The 12461-nt window shown below is 31.6% G+C and overlaps 2 protein-coding genes across 2 annotated transcripts; both read right to left on the bottom strand.

The window, feature by feature from the left end:
* Positions 1-1582: 1582 nt before the first annotated feature.
* On the bottom strand, positions 1583-2074 carry LOC109817387 (VQ motif-containing protein). The gene has a single exon (XM_020382622.3). The coding sequence runs from the start codon at positions 2072-2074 to the stop codon at positions 1583-1585; it is 492 nt and encodes a 163-aa protein (XP_020238211.1).
* Positions 2075-9179: 7105 nt separating this feature from the next.
* NHO1 (Actin-like ATPase superfamily protein) lies at positions 9180-11335 on the bottom strand. Its single transcript, XM_020382610.3, has 3 exons — positions 10829-11335; positions 9758-10715; positions 9180-9567 (listed from the first exon to the last, which is right to left on the bottom strand). The coding sequence occupies exons 1-3, from the start codon at positions 11185-11187 to the stop codon at positions 9322-9324; spliced, it is 1563 nt and encodes a 520-aa protein (XP_020238199.1). The 5' UTR covers positions 11188-11335; the 3' UTR covers positions 9180-9321.
* Positions 11336-12461: the final 1126 nt, after the last annotated feature.

The raw sequence follows: 12461 nt of genomic DNA, 5'->3' as shown, positions 1-12461 counted from the left end.
AAAAATGTGTACACCAAAACAAACTATTATTTTTACATATATATGTTTACTGATAAAATTCTTTGGAAAGATGCATAATATTTGGAAAGTAGTCGTTGGGCTAATTTCATATAAGACTTAGTTTAAGTATTGAAACTTGAGAAATTAATTTAAGTTGTTAAACCAATGTTTGAGTAGTCTGAAGTTATATTTACTTAACTTGGTTGTGACAGGTCATACTAGTGATTCGGTATGATCAAATTACTTAGACTACTCACCTGTGTTAAAAAGATCTCTTAGTTGAAGTGTGTGACAACACAACATGTTGTTGTGCTCATATGTTGTTAAGTTGGTTTGTATTCAAAGTTGATATTGTTGTTATATTAGGATATCTATGTTGCTATGTAGTGAGATTGTTTAGTTGTTGAGTTGACGTTGAATTGTGTTGTAAGTTGAGAAGTCACCTTATTGTAAAGTTGTACACATATGCTAAATGTTGATAGTATTGTTATAGTCGTTGTATAATTAGTTTATTGCTTCTATAATGTGTGATTTCTTTTGAATTCAAGTTTACTCTTACATTTACTTATTGTTAGACTCTAATTGATCATATCTATATGAGAATAGGGTAGGAATAAGTTGGAGGACAAATGAGTTTTTGAGGGTCATGTTGATGATGACGATTTTGTTTAGACTACTCTGATGTGATTGGTTTATAATAGTAGTTACTTGATTGACAACCCTAAATTTATGTTTTCGGTCCAATTTTTTGTATATATATATATATATATATGTATAGTTTATAGTTATAATCCCATTTAAGGATTTACATTTATGTTTTTAGTTGAACTTTATACATATACATATTGTTGTTTGAATATCTAGAGGTTATTTGCATGTAAACTGTAAATAAATTGATTTATGTTTTCTACTACTTAAATTACTGAAATGTAAAATATAGTGATCTGTTAGGTCGTTATAATTCACAATGAACATTAATTTTTAGGACAATGATTTATAAATTTTGGTGATAGAACTATAAACTAATTTTTCACATTATAAGTGAATTTTGTTAAAAAAAAAAATTCTTCAAAAGTACTCACAATTATAAGAAAATAAGAAGAAAAAAATATAATAAATTTTCTATAAACTAAAATATTTAGTTAATTATGTAAAAGTTAATTTTAATTCTTAATTCTGAATTATAAGAAAAATCTAAATATATATCCAAATTCTTAATTTGCCTAAGGGGTGATTTTTTCAATGTTCCATTTGGTAGCATTGATTTAATTGTAAGGAGATGTTGGGCATTAAATTAAGAAGCGGCACTATGGTTTGTATTGTTAGGTAAGAGAGGAAATAGAAGTTGGTGGCGCAATGATTGTGAAATGGAGATTGGTAATGATTGTGTAGTGTAAGTATATATGGGGATGAAAATGAAGTGATAAGAAAAAGAAAGAAAGGAGGCGTAATTAGTTAAATAAAAAGGTGGAGTAGCGCACAGGAGTGTTAAGGTAGAAAGAGTAGTAGAGTACAAGGATAGATTGTATTTGGAAAGAGAAGAGAAATAAAAAAAAAAAAAAAATGATAAGGAAGAAGGTGGTCAAGAATGGTTGTTGTTGGTGTGAGTGGGAGAATGGAGAGGGAAAAGAGGGAGAAGCTGAGGGGATCTGGGAGTGGAGAGAGGAGAAGGGTGCAAGTAGAACCCTTTCTCGGCTATGGCTCTCTCCTCTTCCTCCTCGTGGGGGGTGCGTGGGCTCCCACTCCCACTCCCACGCGCCAACATCTCCAGTGGGGAAACAGGCGAGGCCATCACCATCATCATTCTCTCCGCCACGCCCACGCTCAGCTCCAGCTTCTTCCCGCGCCTCTCCTGGAGCTTGAAGTTGGGCTTTTTGGGGCCCACCTGGTCGGCCCTCTGGGAGTGGGCCATGCGGGAGGGGAGGGTCAGGGGGAGCTTCTGGGCGGAGGGGTGGTCGGAGGCGCCCGTCAGCTTCTGGACGACTGCGCGGAAGTTGGAAGGGTCGGCTTGGACGAAGGTGGTGTTGGGCGTTGTCGGGTCGGCTCCGTAGGTGGTGTTGGAAGTAGCAGCCATGTCTTCTTGTTCTGGTTTAGGAAGCGGGAAAAGAGGAATGTAAATGTCCCCTTTTATACACAAACACAAACCCACCCTTTCTTTTCAACAAATATAAAAATACTACATTACTAACTCTAACTTTATCTAATTACACGCGCTTTAATAATCTACTACTTCCACACACCCACTGCCACTCCCACTGTGCTCTTTCTAATGGAAAAAACCTTTCCCCACTACTCCATAATAACTTAATAACCAGGGGGCTTTTTCTCATGACTGCAACTTTCCATCTTTCTTTTATCCTTGCAAGTGAAAATTCATTATCATCAACTTAAGCTACCTAGCTAGCTTTTCAATGCGAGTATTATTCAAGTTTGCCGCAAAAATCACGTGAAGCTCAAACCTTTGCACCCCAACTTTCATTTCAATTACTCATTAATTCATTCAGACATGGTTTAAGCTTTAAAGCACATGCAAGCCGGCCTACCCATCATTGGTTGCTACACTCATACTAGTGCAATAATAACATTAAATACCCTTCTTTTTCTTATTTAAATTATCATATTATACATTATATGTTGAGAAAAAAAACTATACAATGATTTATATAACATTATTTTTATATTTATATTTTTCTATTATTTCATGATATATTGTTAATGATGAAAAAATATGGACAAAAAATCTATATTTTATAAGTTTTACATGTATCATCACTTCAAAAAATCAATATTGATTGATACAAATAGTAAGAACTTGTATCTCTTAATTAAGATATTTAGGATTTGAAATCTTAACTTTAAATGTGAAATATATTATGTTGAGAGATAAATATATACTTTGTGTACACTTACGATCTTCACCAGAGATTAAAAAAATCATTATTTCATAAAATTTAAATTGAACAACTTAATTTAAAAAAAATTAGTTTTATTTAAATATGTTTCTACTTCCTCAAATTTAAGGTAAATTTATTTTTAATTACTTAAATGTAAAACTACTTTTTTTAGTTCCAAAATCTTATTTTAACCCTTTAAATCACCAATAATATATATAAAAGTGTCAAATTAAGATAGTTATGTAATATTAATTAAATTTGATGTAATATTTTTATTAATAAAAATACTAAAAAAATGAATTTTATGTGATAATATTTAATATATTTTTAACAAAATTTAAATATATAAATTTAAAAAAATTTTAAAAATTAATTTTAAATTTAAAAGGCTAAAAATAATTTACTTAAAATTTGAGATATTTAATCTTAAAAATTTTGTATTACTAGGAAGAAGATAATATTGATTTGATTTATTTTATAATTAAATTTTACTGTGTGTTTTACCATGTGGGTAAAGGATTGAATTTGAAAAAGGGGGCAATGAATGAGGGTAAGCTGGCATTGAATGATGAGTCATGCGGGGTCAGCGGAGCATTGAAAGAAGAAAGAATGCAATGAGAGAAAGGAAAGGAAAACTATTTGCAGAGTCTGAGTTATGGTCAGAGTCTGATCAGAAAACCTGATGTGTCTTGTGATTCTCTCTTTCTTTCTTTCTTTCTTTTATTTATCTTTTTACTATTCTTCCATACCTTTTTTTTTGTTTATTATTATATACCATGATATTGTGCGCATAATATATCATATCATAAAAAATTTAGCTGCTTTCACTTTCTTTGTTTGTATGTTTTCTTTGGTTTCATTAGTTTGCGTGAAGAATTGCACTTTGACATTGGAGACAAAAGTTGTCTCAACTCAAAACTCAAGGCTTCCTTAATTTGATTTCGTATGGTTCGTCGCAGTTTCTTTGCTTTACTCTTGGATTGCTTTTCTTTGCTCCAGGATTTCATTTTTCTGACTTACCATCCTTTTTCACACCTTTGCTTTTTCTTGCCTTTACAGGACTCTTTCGTTTTTCACCTTCCATTTCTAGCTGCTTCTATCATTAACTTTCTCACCATAACTATGCATCAATAAATCATTTATATATGCATAACATAACTGTACAATAACTACACACTATCATCTTTAATGTCTACTGCACTATAAATTACAGATTCACTTCCACCGGGGAAAACCCTGTGCATTTTTTTTATACAGTAATATTCAAAGTACGTTTAATTCGATCGGAGTGTGTACAATGTACAATTTTCTCATACCCCATTATGGCAATAATAATAATAGGAAAAAGAGCCAATTAAAGGAAAAAATAAATGATTTTTTATTTTATTTTACAACAACCACAACAAAATTATAATTAATTTTTAAAAAATTGTGTATATTATTCAATGGAGATGAATAGGGTTGGGTTATCTTTCTATCTACTTGGCCAGATTATTTATTTGAATTTGAATTAGATTCGACCAAGATTTAAAACACATGGGCAGGACTCTATCAACATGGCGTGTTAACATATTTTATCAACATTAAAATTGTATATAGTTAACTTTAAAAGTATAAAGAAAAACAAATTAAGGTATGTTTTACATTTATATTATAAATTAAACAATATAATATTATGTTATACAAAGTATTAAATAAAATAATTTTATTATTAATACATAATTACTTTTAAAAAAATCAAACAATATAAAATATTAATAAATTTCAACAGTTCAAAGAATAACTCAAATCCATCATATTTATACTCGTAATTAATGAGATCTTTTAATTGTGTCATGTTACGGTAAATATATTTACTTTTAACAATGACATGACACAATTAAAAGATATAATTGGTTATCAGTGTAAAAAAAATTTCACTAACAATGTATAGGTGATTAATTTATTCTATATTGCTAATTTTGTTCTTCATAATATACGGATATATAAAGGACCTTTTACTCTAAGGATGTTCCAACATTCTTGATATGTATTTATTAATTTATGAATGCAATATTTTTTTATATATACATTGAATATGGAACTACATTAAAAACTTAACTAGAGAATCTTGTCACTCTTTACATAATTTTTGAACGTAAAAGATATAAATAAATTAAGAGTTTAGACTTCAGTGTTTTACTCCAAAATCATGAAAGGACATGGAAAAATATATTCTTCATTAAATTTAGTAACGCAAATTAAGCAAAGCAAACAAATAATAATTGAGAATAAGCTGTCCTGTATTTGTCTGAAAACTGCATATGAATCAACTTACCTTATCAGCAGTTATGCGCATATATATTTGATGCTTAATTAAACACCGATCACGTGTTGTCGTGTACAATTCACAACCTTAATATGATTTGATCTTCTTGTTCGAATTTCCGATCGATGGCCCACTTTGAGAAACATTATTTTGCCGTTGCTTAAATAATGCAAACAAAGTATTTATGACTCATAAGCCAAAATAATACCCGAAATGTTCACGAAATTGACAAAATTAACAGCACTCTTCTTTTGGTAGTCAAATGGGGCACTTATAGAAAACCATCGTTTTCAATTCCATTGAGAGTATGTAAATGATGCCAAGGGAACATTCAATCATAAGAGCCATGTGTGAACGACACTATGATTGCCAAAGGAGACTAAGAAACTAGGCAAATGTGGAGTGGTGTGTTAACTAACTAAGACACCCTCATTCAATTTAATGCATTATTAATTACATTCTTGCCAAACAACCCACTAGATAGGAATAATAAAATGATTTCATGATGTGAACAAATATAAGTAATTATAGCCAATTTGATGAACCACATTCATATACTTGTTATTATTATTATTATTATTTTTTGTCACATGTTTTGGGGTGATGGGTCTTGCTTTGGGTACAAGTGGTGGGTGCATAGGACAAAGCATAGAATCATGGGCGTTTGGATTTCAGTGGAATTTGAACGAATGAAGGATTAAAATTTAAGGATAAGGTGACACGAATGTTTTGGTTTGTTTTTTTAATTTGAGTTGCGTAAGCTTGATAATTAAACATTTAAACTGTAAAGCATCTTTTTGGCACTCCCTTTCTAAAGTTTTTCAGGTGAAGCCGTGAAGAATAACCCAAACCTATATAATATGCTTCTGGTGAGAGAAAATGGAGAAAAAAAAAAGAAAAAAAAAAAAAAAACAAAGTGTTGCTGCATATAAGATTCAACAAAAATTAGAGCTTACTATATAAATATAACATGACAACCCAATTTGATAAGGTCTCGTAATTTTATTTACTTATTCTGCAATACGTGTTTTTATAGTGAGAATATATATATAATATATTTTATTAGAAACAATCATGTTTAATCAAATATAATCACTATTTATTAAAAAAAATCTATTTAAATATTTAACATAATTATATATCTAAAATTCAAACTCAATCACTTGTTAAATTAGAATAACATCGAAACAGTTGGTCTACATGTTTGATGGTACAGTGGGATTAAGTTATTGTTTAATCATTTATTAAATAAATAAATTAATGTTATTGTATTTAGAATTTTGTTGGTATCTCGATAGAGTAATAATAGGAAACATTAAAAAAAATGCCATATTTTCACTTAAAAAATTATAAGGACTATTCGATTGTTTTTAATTAAGAAAAGCAAAAAATTGCAAGAAAAAATACTCTAATATTTTTTTTATGAGCTTAACCATTTCTTAAAAGGCAAACAAAAAACTCTTTCACAAAATCAACTGTTTTCAAATTTAAATTGTTCAGCACCAGCTTAACGAGAAATTATGAGTATTTGCAAGAGTTTAAAGAAATGAAAGAATTAGAGAGTGGCATTTACTTTTGTCATGATAAACTTATTCATAAGACTCATCTGTAATCTGATGGTGCATAGAAGATGCCTTTTCTTTTGGTAATTGGTAGAAGATGCCAGAAGATGCCTTTGAGACGAATCTCTTAATTTGCAATAATATTAACAAATTGCATTCATGATATCATGTTTCACACCTGCATGGTTAAATAATTATATTTGATAACCCAAGCGTCTGGTTCAGCGGAGTTGATCTAGCTTAAACAAGGTCAGGGATTTGAATCCTACCTTGTGTATGCAGCCGCGTTAAATCTTGAGGTCAGCTATCCCACCCTTTGAGGTGTCTCCAACGTAACTATCGGCAGTGAATATTCCAGGGACGAATAAAAAAAATTATATTTGATTGTATTAAATCAGTGTATTTACCTATATGGGCTTTAGAAGTCTTAATGGGCTCAAAACATAAATAAATAGGACCTTATTTTTGAAAAAAAAAATTAAATGCCTTAACAAAAATGCTTTCATAAATCTGTAAATTATTTTGTCAAAATAAATATAATATAAAATGAAAATAAGAAGACATGGATTTAATGCAATAGACTTCTCTGCAAGTATTTATAGAAGAAAAAAAAAAGTAATAAAAAGGATAAATAATTTTTTTTATAAATTAAAATTAAAAATTGTGTATTTCAACTTTTAGAAAAGTAAAAGAAAATTTTTATAAAAAAAAACTAGTTTTAGTTTATAAAAAAAATGAAATTCATTTTATTTTATTTTAGAAAGATGGCTAAAACAGAATCGTTCACTTTATTTTCTGTTTTTTGGTACATAAACAGGTTAACAGGGCCAAGGTCCAATACTGGTTTTTGTGACTTAAAATAGAATGGACATTGCATATGCTCGAGAACCCAAATCCTTAATAAACTAATGTTTTGGATCAATCCCCTCCATTCCTACGTTGCGAGATTTTTTCTTCTCCATATAAAAGGCCAATTTTACATTGAATAAGGAAGTGAGTTAAATATATTTGATGTTTATATTTTTACATAAAATATACACTATATTTTTTAAATATTTTTATCACATTTATTGTTGATAGTACTCTTATTTATTGTTTCATAAATATTTTTGGATAAAGAATGTTAAATAAAATAAACTTGATTAAAATTTACGTGTATATAAAATATTTGATTATTATATTTTTTAATAAAAATATTATAAAATATTTGATTGCATTCACTTAACAAATTTTCTGGATCCGTTATTGCTTTCAACCATAAATGCTTTGTACAAATATAAATACCATGGTCCCAAAATATATATATTTTTTTAGGGTTTTCTTACATTACATCTGAATCAGGAAGGCGGGAAGTAGTGGTGTTTACCACTAAAAGCATATCATTTTCTTATGAAGAAAACATTATTGATTACATGTCTAGATTAGACTTGTCATGCAACCAGCTTCCCAGGGAGATCCCAGAACAAATAGGAGATCTAAGTTGGATTCATGCTTTGAATTTCTCAAGAAACTACTTCATTGGTTCCATTCCCGCAAGTCTTTCTGAGTTGGTGAATGTGGAGTTCTTAGACGTTTCACGTAACATGAGCGGAAATATTTGATATTCTATAGATCAAATATATACTACGGATCGTAGGAATCGTCTATCTGGTTTGACATCTATTAAGGGACAGTTTGCAATATTTGATGATAGCAGAGCAGCTATAGAGGCAATCCTGAACTTCGATGGACACTTGAGAATGGCCAGAGAACAGACACTGAACTAATCTTGTCAAATATAAATATGATGATGATACTGCTATAGAAATTGTGTTAATCTATTGGACCTTTTGTACATCTTGTGTCATGGCCTTGTTGGCACTAGTAATAGTCTTCCGCATACAACTATGATATCCATACACCTATGTAGGGAGCTTTTAAACGGTATAATTCTGACATACTAATCAATTTAAATGTTTTAGTAACAAATATAGTTTGTTTGTTGGTTTTATGGGAAAATCAAGCCATAATACCAATGCAACATGGAAACCAAGAAATAACACTTCAAAACAGTAGTCATACCCTTGTCTGACACTCTGGATACTCTTAATTGTATGTTACAAAAAATTTTGGGTTTTCAATTTTCACACATGAAATCAACAGTTCTCAAAAATCACTCAATAACATTACTCAAAACTGGTTATATCACAGGTGTACGTAAATGGTGAGCTTTTATGTTAAAGTACAAGTTTTTGAGAATGTATCATTGTCTGTCATTGCAAGCCCGTCCACCCTTGAGTACTGATAGTATACAGAATTATAATTCTCAGCGATCAATACCAAAAAGATTAATAAGAAACTTCCACTCATGTAATTCTTCCATTTTATGCAATGTTTTTTTTCCTTCTCCAAATACAAGGAAAAGAAGGAACAAAATAAAAACAAAACGCCAAATTTATTTGATACTTGATAGTTTATACAATTATTCCCTTCATTTTAGTGACTAATAAGACTATATATAAGATGTTGCACTCAGAAGTAAAGGACATTAAAAAAATGCGGGAAAAGATCATCAAGATCAAATAGCAAGATCAGCCAAGTCAAAAGTTCTACTAATAGCTTTGCACCAACCCTCCACTTTCTTTTTCCTCACTTCCTCAGCAATTTGGGGGCGGAAAACATTAGCATTCTTCATCTTCACCTTAGTATCGAAAACATTATCTTCATTCCAAATCCCAATAGCTAATCCTGCAGCATAGGCTGCTCCAAGTGCCGTTGTCTCTATGTCAGTAGGTCTAATCACTGGATTTCCCAACAAATCTGCCTGTAGAACATTATTAACAAAAATTTATCAGTTATGTAAAAAGTAACACGAACACTTTAGAGAAGCACTACAAACCAGGAATCACATAACGTTATTGTTAGTGCAAAAGTAACCTGACAACTAACAAAATTTTAAAAATTAGATGAAAGAAAGAGATTCATATAGAAAATAATATGCAGTTAGTCCAAACCTGAATCTGCATCAACAGGTTGTTAACAGTTGCCCCACCATCCACTCTAAGCAAAAACTCCTCTGTTTTGGATTCAACATTTCCTGAATCTTTATGCATTGAATCCAAGACATCTTTCACTTGGAAACAAATGCTCTCAAGCACGGCTCGAGCAATGTGCGCCTTGCTTGTAAACCTTGTTATTCCAATGCAAACCCCACGAGCATCTTCACGCCACCATGGAGCATACAATCCATTGAAAGCGGGAACAAAGTAAATCCCACCAGTGTTTTCAACCTGTAATGCCAGCTCCTCTATCTCTGGAGCACTGGAAATGATGCCAAGGCTGTCTCTGAGCCACTGCACTGCGGCTCCAGCAATAGCAACTGACCCTTCCAATGCATAATTGGTTGGAGCTTCTGGGCCAAGCTTAAAGGCTACAGTGGATAAAAGACCATGCGTTGATTTAATTATCTCTTCCCCAGTATTTAGCAGTATGAAAGCACCTGTGCCATAAGTGCTTTTAGCCTGCCCTCTACGGCATGCTTGTCCCAACATGGCTGCATGTTGATCCCCTAAACATCCAGCAAGAGGCACCCCAGCAACTGGCCATCCAGACCCAATCTCTCCTATAACTTCAGCATTGCTAACAATTTTAGGCAAAATTTGAGCAGGAATTTTAAGGGTTTCTAAGATAGACGCGTCCCAATCAAGGGTTTTTAGATTCATGAGCATTGTCCGGGATGCATTGGAAACATCAGTGACATGCAATCCCCCTTTCACCCCACCAGTTAGATTCCATATCAACCAAGTGTCAATAGTTCCAAACAGCGCATCATTCTTCTTTATTGCCTCCTTCACAGCATCCACATTTTCCATCAACCACAGCAGCTTCACAGCACTAAAGTATGTGCTAATAGGCAAGCCACACCTCTCCACAAAATGGTTTCTGCCGCCGGATAACTCCTTTTCCAGTCTCCTGTTTGAAAAGGATTCCATAGATAGCATTGGACAGGTGACATAAATAAATAAGACAGAAAGGGATCCATACAAGAATTAGAGAGAAGAGAGAAAAGAGAAAAGAGAAAAGACCTGCAAATGGTGGAAGTGCGAGCGTCCATCCAAACAATAGCGTTGTAGAGAGGGAGGCCAGTGGATTTACTCCAAAGGAGAGTGGTCTCCCTCTGATTGGTGAGACCGATGGCCTTGAGACCCTTATCGACGTTGAAGCCATCGGCGGTGGCCTTGTCGACGGCCTTGGCGACGCAGACCTTGACGCTCTCAACGATCTCCATGGGATCGTGCTCCACCCACCCAGCCTCCGGGTAGAACTGCGTGAACTCCACGTGGTGGCATCCGATTGCCGTTGCCGTCCCGTCGTATATTATGAACCTGCTGCTGCTCGTACCCTGGTCGATCGCGCCTATGAACACCTCCTCCTCCTTCGACATCTTCTTCCGCTCACAACAAAACCAAACCTAAAACCAAATGCCCATCATCTTCCTCTCTCCTTATTTATCAGGGTTGACCACAAAACACCCACTTTCTTCGGAAATCCCAACCATGTTAATCCTTGTTTTTAGTGAAACCGATCATGCTTCCACACTTTATCCAAATATATTACCACTTTTCTTTTTTTCTTTTTAAATATATTAGACCAATGTACACCCATTATACATATATATATATATATATATATATAAAGTTAATCATTTATATATTATTAGTGTAAAATAATTTTATTAATCATATTTTTTATTAATATTATGTTATTTATTTATTTATTAAATTAAAAATAAAATAAAATAATTTAAAAAATATGATTAATTATGATTAAAAAAAAAAAACTTTACACATAAGTACATAAATGTCAATGGTCACTCCGTGTCAAGTTAGCCAACCACCCCTTTGAAAACTTCAGACAGATTCTCTATCTTGTTCCTTCTGCTATAAATCCGTATCAAAAATTATAAAATATAAAAGAAATCAAAAAAATAGTTTATTTTTATTTTTATTTTATATTTTGTTTTATTTATTTGCTACTCTTGTTATCTATTTTGCTGATACAAATATTTGTCAATTATATACATAATTAATATTCATTGGAAAAACGTTGTTAATTATTTTTTATTACTCGAATGACTGAATTTTGATTGGCCCACGTTATACTAAGTACTAGTAGATAGCCGTAAAAAAACAAAAGAAAATTATCATGATCACTCACATAGGTTATAACGAAAAAGATTCCATGTTTTCTCCAATGTGCTTCTCCCACGTGTACCAGATTTCTTTTGTTTTTGTTTTTCTATATGGATAATATTCTGTTTTATTAGATGTGGTCATTTTTCTTATGGAAACGCAAGTCTTCATTTATTAATATGCTATTCACTATACTCAACCTTGGTTCGTATTCACAGAAAATAATATGTTATTCTACCATCAACAAGACTTATCCATTCGTCCAAAACAATAGAAAATTGGCAGATTAAAGTCTATTCTCTTTTCTTTCTTTTTATGTTTGCAGGCCCGTGTAATTATTGATATAATTAATTTTATTGTTATACCTTTCAATTTTAATGTGAGCTTTAATTTTATCATATCAAAATTAAAGCAAATGTCGTGTAAATCTTTTTGGTTTAGTTAATAGTAGAATTAAATGGAGAAATATGGATCATTTAACATTTAAAATTGTTTAAGCTTTTTGCGTGATTTGGTTTAAATTTCA

This window comes from Cajanus cajan, chromosome 5 (genome assembly GCF_000230855.2).
Source record: "Cajanus cajan strain Asha chromosome 5, NIPB_CcT2T_4, whole genome shotgun sequence".
Taxonomy (NCBI): domain Eukaryota; kingdom Viridiplantae; phylum Streptophyta; class Magnoliopsida; order Fabales; family Fabaceae; genus Cajanus; species Cajanus cajan.
Note: the sequence above shows the minus strand (reverse complement) of the source record. Positions and strands in the feature narration are given on the sequence as shown.